The sequence below is a fragment of the Equus quagga genome, chromosome 1, assembly GCF_021613505.1.
Source record: "Equus quagga isolate Etosha38 chromosome 1, UCLA_HA_Equagga_1.0, whole genome shotgun sequence".
NCBI classification, from domain to species: Eukaryota; Metazoa; Chordata; class Mammalia; order Perissodactyla; family Equidae; genus Equus; species Equus quagga.
Window position 1 is genome coordinate 106,087,413 of NC_060267.1, and position 17,554 is coordinate 106,104,966.

General features: G+C 46.5%; 1 protein-coding gene across 1 annotated transcript in view; it reads left to right on the forward strand.

Moving 5' to 3' along the window:
- Positions 1–395: 395 nt before the first annotated feature.
- Positions 396–17,554, forward strand: part of LHFPL4 (LHFPL tetraspan subfamily member 4) — a 33,139-nt gene continuing 15,980 nt past the window's right edge. Inside the window, exon 1 of the mRNA XM_046652320.1 lies at positions 396–832. Coding sequence (XP_046508276.1) covers positions 427–832 — 406 coding nt within the window. The 5' untranslated portion in view covers positions 396–426. The remainder of the gene's footprint in view (positions 833–17,554) is intronic.

Below are 17,554 nucleotides of genomic sequence, written 5' to 3' on the forward strand. Positions count from 1 at the left end.
CCATCTCCCCCTGGTCCCCTCTCACTCCCCCAATACCAGCCCCCAAGCCCCCTCCCTAACTCTCCCATGACCACTTTCTAGCTCCCCCCCCCCCCCCTTCCAGCTCCCATATCCTTATCCCAGCCCCCTCATCCCAGCCCCCCAACTTTCACATGGCCCCTTCCTAGCTCACCAACTGGAGATCTTTGCCAGTCCCCACCATAGACACCACCCCAACACTCTCATGACCTCTTCCTAGCTCCCCCATACCAGCCCCCAGGTTCCCCCGGCTCCGCCCCAGGCCCCACCCTCGCGAGTTCCTCGGCTCAGGGCAGCTTCTCACGTGCGTCCCCAGCTCCCGCCCGGCAGCCCGGCGGTCTGTCCCGGGCCGGCGGCCCCCGCCAGCCCCCGCCGCCGCCGCTGCCGCCGGCCCCGCCCCCGGGCACCATGCTGCCCTCGCAGGAGGCCTCCAAGCTCTACCACGAGCACTACATGCGGAACTCGCGGGCCATCGGCGTGCTATGGGCCATCTTCACCATCTGCTTCGCCATCATCAACGTGGTGGTCTTCATCCAGCCCTACTGGGTGGGCGACAGCGTGAGCACCCCCAAGCCTGGCTACTTCGGCCTCTTCCACTACTGTGTGGGCAGCGGGCTGGCGGGCCGCGAGCTCACCTGCCGCGGCTCGTTCACCGACTTCAGCACCATCCCGTCCGGCGCCTTCAAGGCGGCCGCCTTCTTCGTGCTGCTCTCCATGGTGCTGATCCTCGGCTGCATCACCTGCTTTGCGCTTTTCTTCTTCTGCAACACCGCCACGGTCTACAAGATCTGCGCCTGGATGCAGCTCTTGGCAGGTAGGGGAGGGGCGGGGGCGTGACCCCTAGAACAGGCGCTAGGGATGGGCCCTCCTTCCTTCCGTTTCTTGGAGGAGTCAGAGCTAGATTCTGCTCCTCTGTCTAAAGACACACCTCCTTGGCTGTCCCTAAGCAGCCACTGGGGAGGGGATTCTATGAGAGAGACATCTTGGGGCAGGATTGGGTCTTTGGGTCTGTGGATATGGGCATCGATGGGTTAGCATTATGCTAGAGTCTCTTGAGGGTCTCTGAGAGTCTCTGTTGGCTGTCTTGGGGAAATAGTTAAATGAACGAAGAGTTATTCTAGGTGTGAACAATTTCTGTTGTATTGAACAAAGTGTGAGGTGGGGTATCAAGAAATCTGACTTTGACCTTTAACTTGCTGACATTATCAACTTGAGTGTTCCACTTTACTTCTTTGAGACTTGGTTTCCTCATCTGTAAAACAGTGGAGAGGATTCCAAGAACTTGTAAACTTTAAAGTGCTATGATAACATGAGGGGGTAGGAGGAGGCTGTCTATAATGTCTATTCAATGTTTCAAATGTGGGTGGTTGACAGCACCTGGCAACATGAGTCTCTAGAGGGCAGATCTCCACCCCCGACCCCCACCCAATGCAGGAAGAGTTCTGGTGCCCAAGGGGAATGAGTCCTTGGGAGCCTCTGAATGTTTGGCTAAGACAGACATCTTGCCCTAAGAACCAGAGAAAGGCCTTTTGGGAATGAGAACTGCTGAGACACTTTTCAAGGATCCATTAGCGTCTCTACCCTCACCCACCTTTCAATCGAAGACAGATTTTTAAGATTCAGCAACTTGGACATTTGCCTAATTGCAGGCAGGAAAGAGAGTTTGGCTCAGGAAAGTGGGGCCAGGGGATGGTAGGGATGGGCAAGGAGGGCTAGTGAAACTAGGAAAAAGTCTGGAGCTCTGAAAGGATGAGGAAGAGAAGGAAAAATGTGATGACCATGCAGCAGAGATGGTTTTTCAAAATAAGCACCTCAGGGCATTCAACAAGTGTGGGCCCCTTCAAAAGAGACCCCCAGGAGGAGGTGTTATATTATTTGTTGATGATTCCACCGCTCAAAACATTGTAGGGAATTGTCTTCGGAGCATGGAGTGTATTCTCTTGAACATCATCATTGAGAGGAAACTCCATCTCTTGAAGGAGGAATATGATTTTTGGAAATGGCTGGAAGTCACTGAGCCAAGTGTAGAAAGTACGATGGGTGATCATGTTGAGAATTGTCACTTGGGATGAGAGCCAAGGTGTGAGGGCAAAATCCTGAGGTGGTTTCCTTCCCCAAGAGGACTTTAACAAATGCAGGGAGGGATTACTGCCCACTAGAAGAAATGCCCAAATTCCCAAAAGGGCGGCATTGAAGAAGGCAGCATTTATTCAGATGCAGACATTCTAATGGGCTTGTTTCAAATACGTCTCACTCCGTTCAACTTAGATGTGGGTCTTTTAGGATCTTTGAAGAAGATGAGAAAGGAGAATTGTAGGATGTGGGGTTTTCTCTCCATATTTCCAGTGGTACCCAGAAGGTGATTTTATATATCTCCATTCTGTTCTTCTTCCAAAAGCAAGCTGGAAAGAATATATGCTCAGCTCGGATCCCTAATTCCTCAACCTTGATTTTGAGTCTGCAGATGGGATGCTGACCTCTAGCCTTCCAATTCTCTGTAATCCATGTGGGTTTAATCTTGGGGATTTGATGAACTGTCCAACTATCCCCATGTAATTATAGAATTTCAGGGGTCTTAGCGATTAGCTCCTTCAAATCTCACTTTCCCCCCCTCCATCTTAGAGAGAGGAGACTGATACTATGGAAAAGGTCCTACCCACAGTCACACAGCCAGAAGGGAGTAAACTAGGTCTTGACTCCTGGCCCAGTGCTTTTTCCCTTGTGTTCCTGCCCCACCGCTGAGGGTTGAGGGGGTCCAGTGAGCAGAGTGGAGCAGTTTATTCCATTTTGCATAGAGATTTCTGAGTTCTCAGGGTAAGGGACTGATTCACTTTGCTTAATAAAGTGACACCAGGACAGGGGCCAGAGCACTGCACTACGAGTCATGGGATGGGGGATCTTGGCTGGCTCTGCTTGTGACTCACCGTGCAGTGTTAAGCGATTGTTTTTATCTTAGATCTCAGTTTTCTCCTCTATACAGTGGGAAACTAATCAATTAGATTAGTGGATTTAAAGTATCTTTTTCAGCCCATGGGGCTCCTAGAACAACTCTTTCACCAAGATCATTCCATCCAGAAAGTGAGAAATCAGTCATCCTCAGAGGAACTGCAGAGAAGCAAAAGGCCTTGTTTGTATCAGATAAGAATCGAATGTCTGTTGTATGGCTCTTGTTCAAGTGAAATTTTGTTCAAGTATTTTGGAGTCTTCTAAGCACACTGCACTGGACCACTGGGAAGATGCAAAGAGATACTTATCCCTTTGTTTACTCCTCACTTGCTCCATGATCGTCCCTGTGCTGTAAGGCTGAGATCTTCCCTGTCCCCAAGGATCTTAGGCCTGTAAGACACAATTCCTGCTCTCAGGAAGCTTACCATGTAGTTGGATCACAATATTGATCAGCAATCTCTCAGTGGCTTAAAACGCAACTCAAACTGGCCTAAATAAATAAAAATAAAGAGGGTAAGGTTTTTGTCTCACACAACTTTAAACTCAAGAGTATCTTGCTGCAGGCATGCGTGGATCCAGATGCTCATTAAGAACATGTTTCTCTCCATTTCTTGGTCTCATTTTTAAGTCTACTTCTCTCTTGAAGGTGATAAATAAGGCTACTAGCGGCTCTGAATTTACATTGCTTCAGCTTATGAATGCTTGTTACTCCATGGCTCCAGTAAAAGTTCCAGGGCTGAGTCTCATTGGCTCAGCTTTGGTCAAGTGTCTACCTCTTAATTAATAATTGCAACTTTTTCTAAGCCCTCGGCCACATGCCCATCCCTGCCAACACATGGATTGATAATGGAGAAAGGTCAGTTCCCCAAAATGGAAATCAAGGATGAACCCTGAAAGAGGGTAGGTAAGACAAATGCAGACAGAAGCCTCACCCTGGATGGTCTGAGCACTGTTATGCTCTGGCCTGTAAGTGCTGAGGAAACCCAGGGCAACTGAGGAGGCTGCTGGCTTAGCCGGGAGGTGAGGCTTGAGTTGGGCAGGGTGTGGACAGGTGTGGGAGAGCATTCTGAATGGAGAGGAAGATCACGGGCAGAGACACAGACGTGAGAAAGCCACATCTGGCTTGAGTGGTATTCACATAGGGGAGGCCAGGAGGGAATGATGGGCCACAGCGCGATGCTCTGAATACTGGGTCAAGGAATTTGGACATTAGTCAGCAGGCAGTTGGGAGCTACTATGACTGTCATTATCATTCAGGAAAAATAGTTAACGTTTTCTGAGCCTCTACTCTATGCTCGACCATGTGCTAACCATTTACATGCATAGTATTATTTAATCCTCACAACAATTCGATGGAGTAGGTACCATTATTAATATTTTATAGATAAGAACACTGAGGCTCAAAGAGGAAAGAGTCATTTGTCCAAGGTCATACAAGTGGCAAGTAGTGGAGACAGGATTGTAACTTGGTCTGTCTGAATCTAAAGCCCAAGGATTTATAAAGCAGCATTAATGGTGGGGATGGTGGCAGGATGTTTTTGTCAAATGCTAAGTAAAGAGGCGGGAAGATCCAGGTGGCTCTTTATGGAGTTAGGGTCAGCTTTTCAGGGTTTCTCAGGACACCTCTGCTATTCTTTACCTGGTCTTTCCATTTACTGAGAACATACAATGTGCCAGCTTCTATGCTAGGCACTTTCACATTCGTTGTGTCATTTAATCTTTATCTGTTAAAATGACTTGCCCAAAGGTCACACATCTGGTGAAAGGTGGAACTGAAACAATGCAAATATGAATGGATCTAGAACCTGTTCTTACCACTAAACTGGAACCCAGGACATGAGTTTACAGATTACAAGTTACAGCTGTAAGCTCTCTGTACTCAATGTTTACCCGCGGGCCAGGTGAGCTTAGCCAGAGGGAGGTTCCTGGATGGAGTAGAAACTCAGGCTGGAAGCCTGGTTGATGGTTTGAGGGGGCAGCGTGGGGTAGAGGTTTAAGAGCAGAGGATTTAAAATTCCCGCTCTGCCACTTCCCAGCTGTGTGGCCTTGGATAAGTGGGTTTTCCTTTCTGAGTCTCAGTTTCCTTATCTATAAAATGGAGATTATTATAGTGTTTACCTCAGAGGTGGTAGAAAGAAATAAGCAAAATGATGGGTGTAAATGCCGCGTGTGATTCCTAGTGTACAGTAAGCACTCAATAAATGGTCACCGTTATTCCTGTGGCATAGTCCAGGTGAAGAACAGCTTGTGAGGAGCCCTTGATGCTCAGGTGGAAGGGTTTGGACTTACTGGGATGGTCAAAGGCCTTGAGGGTCATAAACTGTCAGCTGGAAAGGGTGTGACCAATAAGCTGGCCCAACTCCCTCATTTTATAGATGAAAAAACTGAGTCCCAGAGAAAGGAAGAGACAAGGTTACAATGACAAAGTGAGACTCCTCCTTCCACAGAAAGGAGATGATTGTGACCACAATTCATTCAATATTGAGTGCCTACTGTGTGCTAGGCACTGCCCTGGTGCTGGAGTCACAGCAGAGAACAGAATGTGTGCGATGGAGTGGGAGCTGGGGGGGACTGAGCTGGAGGCAGCAGCTGGGCTGGCTGGTGATCCAGAGGTGGGCGTCTTCCAGCCTTCCAGATGTGTTTCCTAATCGGTGGGGTTCCCTGGGCTAGGAGCAGCAATGACAGGAGCTCTTGTCCCTGCAGCTTAGAATGGGCATCCACACTCCTCCCCATTTCCCTGGGGTTTGTTTTAGATTTGGTTTGGGATTTTAATCATCCGATAAGTCTTGTACGTTTATGACACTGCTGAGCACATTGGGGGAATTTCTTTCCTCCCTCCCTCATTTTCTTTCTTCCTCTCTCAACTCTCACTTCCTTCCTTCTGTCCTTTCTTCCACTTTCCTTCCCTCCCTTCTTTCATTTTTGCCTTTCCCCCTCTCTCCCTACTCCCTTCCTTTCTTTCTCACATCAATCCTTCACTAATGGTCTCCTCTGTGTGTCAGGCACTGTGCTAGGCTCTGGGAACCCTGAGCAAGTGTCCTTGCTCCCAGGGAGCTCATAGTGTAATGGGAGATACCAGAGAGAAATCAGATCATCACACTATGAAGTGATTGAATCACACACAGGGTATTCTGGGGGCATGAACGGGACTTCTGATACAGTTAAGGACACCCAGGGAAGTCTTCCAAAAAGTAACAGCATTTGAGCTGAGTTTTAAAGGATGGGAAGGAGGGAGAAGGGCAACCAGGCAGAACCAGGATGATCAAAGGCATGGAGGTGGGAAATAGCCTGGTGTGTTTGGGGATTACAAGCACTTAGGGCAAGGAGGGGTGAGAGTAGAGAGTGGGGAGCCAGATCTTGGAGGCCTTCTAAGGCGTGGTGGGGGATTCAGACTTTATTTGTAGGCAGCCAACAGTTGTTGACTTTTAAAAAATTGTTTAAGTATTTTCCAAGCTTTTATTTACTTTTTGGAAAAGTTAATACGTGCACATGATACAAAATTCAAAAGGTAATAAGGGTGTGCAATCAGATGTAAGTCTCCTTTCTTCCCCTAACCCCTCAATGATCCTCCCAGAGTTCTCTCAGAGGCAACCACTGTTACCATTTCTTGAGTATCCTCTCCAAGAAATCCCATAAATACACAAGCAAAAGCAAACAATATTTCTTTTATATAAATGGCGTATTAGTTATTTATTGCTGCACAACAAATTACCCCAAACTTAGTGGCTTAAAGCAACAAACTTTTCTTATCTCTGTTTCTTTGAGTCACAGGAATTTGGGGGCAGCTTAGATAGACAGTTCTGGTTCGAAGTCTCTCATGAAGTTGCAGCCTAGACCTCCGTGGGGATTGTGGTCATCTGAAGGTTGACTAGGGCTGGTTGGATCCGCGTCTAAGTGCACTCATGTGTTGACGGGAGACCTCAGAAAGAGTGATCTGAGAGAGAGAGAAAAGAAAACGGAAGAAGCTACGCTGGCCACTCGCCTTTTTTTGGTAACAGCTTTTTTGAGATATCATTCATATAATTCATTCATATAAAGTATACAATTCAATACTTTTTAGCATATTCATGGAGTTGTGCAAGCATTACTACAATCAATTTTAGGATGTTTTCATCACCTCAAAAAGAGGCCTCAGTACCCTTTAGCTATCACCCCCTAAACTTCAGCCTCTAAGCTACCACTAATCTGCTTCCTGTCTGTCTGTATTAGCGTGTTTTGGACATTTCACATAAATGGAATCATCCAATATGTGGTCTTTGTGACTGGCTTCTTTCACTTAGCATAATGTTTTCAAGGTTCATTCATTTTGTAGCATGTATCCATACTTCATTCTGTTTTAGAGCCGAATAATATTGCATTGTATGGATATTGTTTATCTATTCATCAGTTGATGGACACTTGGGTTGTTTCAGCCTTTTGGCCATTGTGAATAATGCTGCTGTGAACATTTGTGTACGAGTTTTTGTATGGACACATTTTCATTTCTCTTGGATACATACTTAGGAGTGGAATTACTAGCTTAAATGGCAACTCTATATTTAACATTTTGAGGAAACACCAGATTGTTTTCCAAAGTGGCTGCACCATTGTACATTCCCACCGGCAGTGTATGAGGGCTCCTGTTTCTTCACAGCCTCATCAGCATTTGTTATTATCTGACTTTAGATTTTAGCCATCCTACTGGGTGTGAACTGGTGTCTCATTGTGGTTTTGATTTGCATTTCCCTATGATTAGTGGTGTTGAGCATCTTTTCCTGTGCCTTTTGGCCATTTGTATATCTTCTTTAGAGAAATATCTATTCAGATCTTTTGCCCATTTTTTCATTGGGTTACTTTTCTTTTTATTGTTGAGTTGTAAGAGTTCTTCATATACTCTAGATTTAAGCTTATCAGCTATGATTTGCAAGTATTTTCTTCTGTTCTATGGCTGTCTTTTCACTTTCTTGATAGTGTCCTTTGAAGCCCAAAAGTTTTCAATTTGTACAAAGTCCAATTTATCTATCTTTTCTTTTGTTGCTTGTGTTTTTTATGTCATATGTAAGACTCTGTTGACAAACCCAAAGTCACAAAAATTTACCTCTACGTTCTCATTTAAGAGTTTTATAGCTTTGGCTCTTATATTTAGGTCTCTGATCCATTTGAGTTAATTTTTATATGGTGTAAGGTAAAGGTCTCACTTCATGTTTTTACATGTGGCTATCCAGTTATCCCAGCACCATCTATTGAAAAGATTATTCTTTTTCAATTGAATGGTCTTGGCACTCTTGTCAAAAGTCAGTTGACTGTAGATACATTGGTTAATTTCTGGACTCTCAATTCTATTCCGTTGATCTATATGTCTACCTTATGCCAGTACCAGATCGTCTTGATTACTGTTGTATTGAGTGAGTTTTCAGATCAGAAAGTGTGAGTCTTCCAAATTGTTCTTCTTTTTCAAGATTGTTTTGGCCATTACACTGCCTTTTCTGTCCTAATCTCAGACATCACCTACCATCACTTCTGCCACACGCTATTATTAAAAGTGAGCTACTAAATCTCATCCATATTTAAGGAGAGGAGAACTCAGCTCCTCCTCTTGAAGGGAAGGATATCAAAGAACTTGTGGATATATTTAAAAACCACCACAAATGGTAGCATATTAAACACTTGGTTTGTCTTGCTTTTTTCATTCAGTAATACATCTTGGAGACTGTTCCGTATCAGTGTATAAAGAGCTGCATAATATACTTTTGTGTAGACGTGTCGTCATTTATTTAATCAATATTTAAATTCTTTACAATATTTTGCTATAACAATATTTCAATGGATGATGTTGCTTACAAATGATTTGGTACCTATGTCAGCACAGGGGTGGAATAAAGACCTAGAGCACAGTTGCTGGATTAAATGGTCTGTATATTTACAGCCTTACAGATCCTGCCATAGGCCCTCCGTAGAAATTGTACAAACTCACAGTCCCAGCAGCAAGGTGTGAAAGTCCCTGTTTCCCCACATCCTTGCCAGCTGAATGTGTTATCAAATATTTTAGTTTTGCCAACCTAATGGGTAAAAAATACTCCTATAGTAGTAATTTGCCTTTCTCTTACTATGAATGAGGCCGAGCACCTTTTATATATTTTTTTCTGTCAACTTTCAGTTCATACATATTTTTCTATCAGGTTTGTGGTATTTTTGCTCTTTGATTCGTAAGAATTCTTTATATGTTACGAAAGTTAGCCCTTTGTCTGTGACATGAGTTACAAACGTTGTTTCCCAGTTTACCTTCTCACATTGTCTATGGATATTTTCCCCACGGTGAAATTAGTGTTTTCTCAACATAAACAAATCATCAGTTCCCTCCTTTATGGCTCCCAGGCTTAGTATAATACCTGGAAAGCTTTGAAGTATTTTGAGCAGGGAGAAACATGCCGGGTCTGGTTGTTGGTGGAGAGGATGGGTTGGAGGTGTCAAGAGGACAAGGGCCAGACTATTTTTATTCTGAAAGCCTCTTATTTTTATCTTTTTCTCTTCATTCCCAGTTTCATGTTATTCATCATCATCAACGTGACTTTAATCCCAGAGCAGTTTAATGGCATAATGAGAGCCCTGGATCAGGAGTCTGTGCCTGACACATAGTAGGCGCTTAATGAGTGTTTATTGAATGAATGAATGATGATATCTGATTTAAGTCCTAGCTCCACTGCCTACTCCTTTGAGGCAGCATATTCAGTGGTCAGACGACCTGAGTTTGAATCCTGAGTGTGGCATTACCAACTAAATGTCCTTAGGAAGGTTATGCAATTTCTGAATCTCAGTTTCCTCATCTATAAAATGGGGATAATAATAGTAAACTGCCTCATGGGACTGTTGAAGGATTGATTGTGAATATGTGTCTAGGCCCTGGCACAAAGGAGACCCTAAATAACTGTTAGTGATTTTCATTAGCTGCTCTTGGTCAAATCACTTGGTCAAATCACTTTGGCTCCAACATTCCATAGTTTGAGCTAGGCCAAGGGAGGAAATGTTGAAAAGTGGGAAGAATTGGGAGACAAGCCTGGAGAAGTAGGCAGGGCTGGCTTATGAAGAGCATTGACAGTCAGGCCTAGGAGTTTGGTTCCTATCCCTGGGTGATGGGCAATCACTTTTAGGCATGGGAGAAAACCAGGGCCAGATGTGGGTTTAGAAAGATGACTTGGCTGGCCGCTGCAGGGAATGGACTGGATGGAGTGCTGGGGGGAGGTGGGAAGCCCAGGGAGAAGGTGGTGGCAGTGGTCCAGGTGAGAAGTGCTAAGGCTGGGGAGGGACAGAAGGAGACAGAGGGGAGAGCTGTTTAGGAGACCAGCTGGTGTGCTGGGGTGAGGACAGGCAAGTGTTGCAGATGACTCCAGGTTTCCTCCTTGGATGATTGGGTCTCTGGAGTGACATTCCCAACGGATGTAGGAGGAAGATCAGTTCAGTCGGGAAACGTTAAATTTGAGGTCCCTGTGGGATATGCAAGAGGAAAGGTCCAGCAAGCAGTTGGCTGTTGGGATCTGGAGCCGAGGAGAGAGGTCTCAGCTGGAGATGTAGGTGTGAGGCGTCATCATGAGTCTGAGTGTGGGTGAAACTGCCCTGGAGAATGTGTGGAGGGAGAAGAGGAGACAGCCCAGAAACACCAACCTTTAAGAGGCAGGTGGAGGAGGAGCCAGAAAAGGAGGCTTGGAGAGAGGAGCCAGAGCAGCTGCTCAAATTAGCAACTGAGAAGCGAAGAAGGTCAGCCTTGAGGAAGGACATCTTGGGGAGGAGCCAGAGGGGGACTGGGAAGGGAAGGAGCCACCTGGAAGAGCCTTGTCCAGAGCTGGAGGGAGTGTGACAGGATGCGGGGAGAGCAAATCCTGCTGACGAGTGTGGCAGAGCTGAGCCAGGGCAATGGGGGCTGCAAAGGTTATTTAAGAGGCCGTGAGCTCCATGCAGGGTGGGTGGGGGGTGGGGGGTAGGAGTAAATACTGTTGCCAAATCCTCAACTCACTAAGTCATGGGTGTCCCATCTCTTTGTAACAGCGGCTGTGACACCAGATACGATTATTTGTGTTAACAGTCTCCTTACTCGACTATGAGCTCCTCAAGATCAGGATCCATGAGCTGGGGACTGAGTGACTCAGAGGAAGAGTGTCCGAGGGAGAGGGAACAGTCAGTTCAAGGGCATCCGGGTGGGAATGAACTTGACATGTTTTAAGGGACAGAAAGGAGGCTTGTAGGGACTGAGAGACCAAATGGCTCGAGGGGAAGGTAGAGCGAGCCTATGGGCCTCGTAGGGCAGGACCAGGTGTCAGGGTTTTAGTCCAAGTGCAACAGGGAGCTTTTGAAGGGCATTAAGCAGGGGAGTGACACCATCGGTTTTTGCAAGTTCACTCTGGATGGTGAGTGGAGGATAAAATGATGGGGCAAGGGTGGGAGCAGAGAAACTAGTTAGGAGGCCACTGCGGTCATCCGGGAGGGAGATGATGGCAGCTGGGACAAGGTAGTGGCAGTAGAGATGGAGAGAAGAGGTCAGCCTCTTGGCCTTTTGGAGGGTGAGCCAGTTGGCCTTAGGAATGGATTGGATGTGTGGGGTGAGGGAAGCGGAGGGATCAGGGTGCCTCCTAGCACTTGGGTGCTGGATGGAGGGTGGGGAGCCCATGCGCAGGAGTCCCAACCCCCAGCATCCCTGGCTGATAAAGGCACTGAGATGGGACCTGATCTACAAAGCCAGCAAGTCGGGGTTGACTGTTAGGAGAGGCCCAGTCTCTCATGCAAGATAAGCCCCTGCCCTGGCGTGTGGGGGACCGGGAGAGAACCCGGGCTCAGACCTGGTAGGGAGGGGCATGTGGACAACCTCCTTCCCCTGGGGGGCTCTCTCTGTCAGAGGTTCTCCCTACAGCCCCCTAGTGCACGGGGCCTGGGGAAGTGTTCCCTTGGAAAGCTGTGGTCCCAGAGCAGATGCAAACCCTTTGCTGGGCTCCGCTCAGCTCCAAACTCAGCCCGGTGCTTTCCTAAACTTGAAGGAGGGACTCGCAGGGTGCAAGCAGCTGGTTGTGCATTCTGTACTTACAGCCACGTGCTGCGAGACGATGTGTCGGTCAAGGACGGACCTCACGTGTGACGGTGGTCCCATAAGATTAGTGCCATGCAGCCTATGTGTGCAGGAGGCTGTGTCATCTGGATTTGTGTAAGCGCACTCTACAATGTTCATACAACGACGAAATCGCCTGACGACACATTTCTCAGAACATGTCCCTGTCATTTAACGACACACAACTGTACTGCTTCTCTGTGTCTTTCATCTTTTCTAAGACTTTTACTGCTTTGTAAAATTATCACTGTTCTTTGTAGAAAAATTGGAGAATATAGAAGAGCAAAATTACATCCATAATATCGTTCTCCCAGAAACAGTCATTCTTAACTGCTTGGTTTACACTCAAAACAGTATAGAGTACTGGTTATAAGCAGGCCCCGGAGCCAGACTGTCTGGGTTCAAATCCTGGTTACCAGCTGTGTGACCTTGGATAACTTGGATAACCTCTCTGTGCCTCAGTGTCTTCGTCCGTAAAAAGATGATAACAGTACCTGCTCCAGACAGTGTTGTGGGGATTAAATGAAGTAATGTGTGTAAAGTACTTGTATAGTGCCTCTCATGGTAACTCTGTATAACTGTTTGCTAGAACTGTGTATTTTTCCCCACAAATGAAATTTTATTGTATATTATTTTTATAGCCTTTTGAAACCTAACATTTCACGAATATTTTCTGTATTATTAAATCTTCCTAAATATAATTTTAATAGCTGAGCGGTGTTCCAGGGTATGAAAGAATATTCCGGAATTGTTGGATAGTAAGTTCTTCTTTCTTTCCTTCCTTCCTTTGTTATTTCTCCTCCCTTCTCCTCGTCTTCCTCTTCTTTCTCATCATCTCTCTCCTGTAAATAACAACGTGACGGACATCCTCATAGCTAAATCCTAGAGCATATCCATGAGTGTTTTCTTAGGATAAATTCTTGGAAATTGGTGAGCTCAGTCAAAAGGGGCTTAGAGATTTTCATCTTTATGTTGTTGTGATTAATCCATTATTTCTGTGAGTTACATTTGGCTTGCGTCTTGCCATTCGTTGCTGCTTTTATTATTTCATTCTAAGTGAATGAAAATCTCTGGCAATAGTCACTTACTACAGTCGGCGCCCCCCCACCTCACGCCTTCAACAGGTCACTTACTCCCAAGGTTGCGAATGCAAACGGCGCTTCAGGTTATGCGCTCAACGCCTCCCTCCTACCTCTGTCCCGCCGCTGCTCAGTTCCCCTCCTTAGAAGTTACCAGGGTTATCAGTGTCTTATAAATCCTTCCAGAACCATTTTATGTACGTGCAAGAAAACACACACACACCTGCTTTCCCTCGTCTTACAGAATGCTCGTTGCACCGTGCCTGTTGCTGTGGACATGCCCTTCCCTTAGCGGGGCATCCAGAGCCGTTCCAGCAGCACAGAGCGTCCCCCTCGGTTTCCGGACTGCAGAGTGCGCCCTCACACGGGCCTGTGCTGCCCAGTGACCTGTTGGTGGGCATTTAGGTTATTTCCTATGTTTACCTATTACATACACGCAGCCTTTTCTTTCTTTTTTTTTTTTTTAAAGATTTTAATTTTTTCCTTTTTCTCCCCAAAGCCCCCCGGTACATAGTTGTGTATTCTTCGTTGTGGGTTCTTCTAGTTGTGGCATGTGGGACGCTGCCTCAGCGTGGTCTGACGAGCAGTGCCATGTCCGCGCCCAAGATTCGAACCAACGAAACACTGGGCCGCCTGCAGCGGAGCGCGCGAACTTAACCACTCGGCCACGGGGCCAGCCCCCGCAGCCTTTTCTTTTTTAAAGTTAACTTTTATTGAAGTATAACATACTTACAGAAAAGCACAAGAATCATATGTGTACAGCTTGAACGATTTCCGCAAAGTGAACATGCCCATGTAAACAGCGTCCAGATCAGGAAGCTCGGCCCCCGTCCAATCGCTACCCCCAGAGGTAACCACTGTCTTGACTTGTAAAATCCTGTAGATTAGTTTTGCCTGTCTTTGAGCTTTGTAAATGGAATCGCGCTTTTTCACAAGGTTGTGACTCTGAGATGCATCCAGGTTGTTGCACTAGCATCAGTTTGTTCTTCCTCGTGGATGTGGAATCTTCTACTGTATGAGAAGGCATGGTTTATCTACCCACTATAGTGGGAATAGACATTTGGTTGCTTCTAGTTTGGGGCTATGAGCCAAGCTCCTGGGAACCTTCTAGTAACTGTCTTTGGGGGAAATATCTGCACATTTCCGCTGGGAGTACCCTGGGGAGAGGGTGGGGTTCTGGGGGTGATGGAGAAGGCTCGGCTCCCACAGACACTATGGCAAGCAGCTTTTTGAGGCTTGTGATCCACTGTGCGGGACTGCTCTCTGGCACCTGCCCCCTTTGAATTGGTAGGCTTTTCCCTTCTCTTGCTGAAGAGAGACCTACCACACAGAGCCTTCGGGGACTTGTAGGGGGTGAGGGGACCGAAGGCTCGTCTTGGTGGCTTGTGCAGCCCCCTGCTGTCCTCCAGGCGGCCTGCAGCAGCCCAGCTCTGCCTCACTGAGACCAGTTCCTCACGTCCTGCCGAGCTTCCATCTGCAGGGCCTGAGTGGGAGGGGCCACGGCGAAAAAGCAGGAGGTGGCACAACAGAGACGCACATCAGGGGACAGAGGCCTGGAGCCTTGTCTGAGCTTGGCCTGAGTATAAACAACAGACGTTTCTTTTCTCAAAGTCCTGGGGGCCTGGAGTCCCAGATCAAGGTGGCAGCGTGTCGGGTTCTGATGAGAGCCGTCTTCCTGGCTTGCGGAAGCTGTCTTCTTGCTGCTCACATAGCAGGAGGAGAGAGAGCAAGCTCTTGGTGTCCCTTCTTGCAGGGCCACTCATCCCATGTTGAGGCCCCACCCTCATGACCTCGCCTAACCCTAGTCACCTCCCCAGGGCCCCGCCTCTAAATACCATCACGGGGGGGGGGGGGGGGGGGGGCGGGGGGATGGGGGGGGCGGCGGGGCTTCAGCATAGGAATTCTGTGGGCACACAGTTCAGTCCACAGCAAGCCTCCTCGGAGTGTTCTCAGGGCAGAGAGCCCTGGGGGACATCCAGTCTGACTCCCCAGTAATGGGGAGCAGCTGTGGCATGTCAGGCATGGAGGGGATAGCTGAGCAAAATCAGAGGGCTCTGTCTAGGAGTGCCCAGCTCAGCGGATGTCCCTGGAGGATGGTGTGACGGTGTTATAATGAAACTCCGCTAAAATAGCTGAGCATAAATGCATCGTTAAAAAGCTTTGTATGAAAGCACATTTATAGCACAAGCGTTAAAGAAAAAAAAACCTTGAGTATATAGTATATTTCCTCTTACTAATTCTTCAGCACTTCTTGATCTCATCCTAGTTTTATCCTCAAACTCAAGCATTGGTCTTCCTTTTAACTCTCCTTTAGTTTCTTTATTGTTTCTTAAAAGCTTAAGAGGATTTCATGACTTGAAACGGGTGGAAAAGGACTGGACATAATATCATTTTTACTATAAAAATGATACACACAGATGTTAAACACTGTCGACAGCACAGGAGGGTATAGGACGAAAAGTAGGTGTCCCCTCTCCTGCTCCCCACCTCGGGCTACGTCTCAGAGGTAACCATCATTAAGTTGCTTCTGTGTCCTTCCAGAAACGTTTATAAACATGCAAGCTTATATATGGATATATATATATTCTCTGAAAAAAATCTGTATTTTAAATTATGTTTTTTAATTTCATGAGTAATAATATATGAATACATTTACTCTGTGAAAAGCTGAAACATTACAAAAAGGCTAAATACACACATACATACACATCCACAAGGAAAATATGTCATTTTCTGTGTGCCCCCTACTTTCTTTCTTTCTCCTTCTTTCTTTTTTGCAAAATACACACATCATGGAAGTTACCATTTTAACCACTTTTAGGTGTATAATTCAGTGGCATTAAGCACACTCACATTGTTGTCCACCGTCACCACCATCCCTCTCCAGGACTCTTCATCTTGCGAAACGGTGACTCTGTCCCCCTTAACCAACAGCTCCCCGTCTGCCCTCCCGGGCCCCTGGCTCCACCGTTCTACTCTCTGTCTCTATGGGTCTGACTACTCCCCCAGGGACCTCGTATAAGTGGAATCATACAATATTTGTCCTTTCCTGACTGGCTTATTTCACTTAGCACAATGTCCTCAAGGCTCACCCGTGTTGTAGCAGGTGTCAGAATTCCTTTCCTTTTTAAGGCTGAATAACAACCCACTGGAGCGATAGAGCACCTCCTACTTTTTTGAAACAAGAGGGATCATGCCTGTATATGGTCTTTCTACCTGCTTGTCCTGTCAGAGAGGAGAAGTGGTTTGGAGCACGCGCTCTGGGCCCGGTGGGCTGGATCTGACTCTTATATCTCTAGCTGTGTGATCTTGGGCACATCCCTTAACCTTTCTGGGCCTGTTTCTTCATCTATAAAATGGGGATAATAATAAATTCATGCCCATAAAGCAGTTAGAACAATGCCCAGCACATAGAAAACACTGTCTACATGTTGAGTTTTTAAAAATTACAGTTGCTTTCTTCAGCAGACATCGTGTCTCCGAAAGCTTGCTGCGTCAGTCCTGTGGACTGCCCGTTCTTTCTAACCATTGCAGTGCATTCCAGAGTATGCACACCCTTTTTAAAAACCATAGATGGGGCTACCCTATATACAGTATTCTGTACCTTGATTTTTACATTTCTTAATATATCTTAGAAGATTTTCCATGACAACATACACAATTGTACCCCATTCGTTTTAAAGTCTTTGTAGTATTCCAAGGCATGGCTATACCGTTCTTTATCTAACCAGTTCCCTCTTAACGGACATTTCAGTCCTTTGTTATGAGGATGGTAGTGCGGTGAGCACCCTGGATACATCCTTTGCATCCGCGCACAAGTTTAGCCTTAGGGTACATCCCTGAGTCAGGGGGTAAGGGCCTTTATGATTTTTATGGATACCACCACGTCATTCTCCAAGCACAGAGCATGCACCGCCTTCACACCCCACAATGAGGCATGTCAGCATTCCAGTGATGATGGCGACCACCCAGTCCATGCCATGGCCCTGAGAAGTAGATATCACCATTCCCCTGATGACAAACAGAGGTTCAGAAAGGTGAAATGACTTGCCCAAGGACACGCAGTTAAAAAAGTTTTTTTCCTAATACATACACGTGCTACAAAATTCAGATGGAATGATATATTTTTACATCAATTAGGACTAGGTTTGGCTATATGGATAGGTAAACCCCAAATAATTGGGGTAAAACCCACCGTTCTAGTCTCTTAAGTAAAATGAATGCTGAGAGTTCAGCAGTCCAGAGCTGGTGTGGGAACTCTTGAAGTCATTAGTTCCTTCCAGAGCTCTGCTCCCCCACTCTTGGGGCATGGCCCTTGTCCTCATTGTTGAAGATGGCTGCTAGAGCTCTAGCCATCACCTCTGCATTCCAGGCCATAGGACAGAGGAATGGATGAAGAAAAAGAAGGCAAAGAGCACACTCTAGCATCCTTAGGGATCTG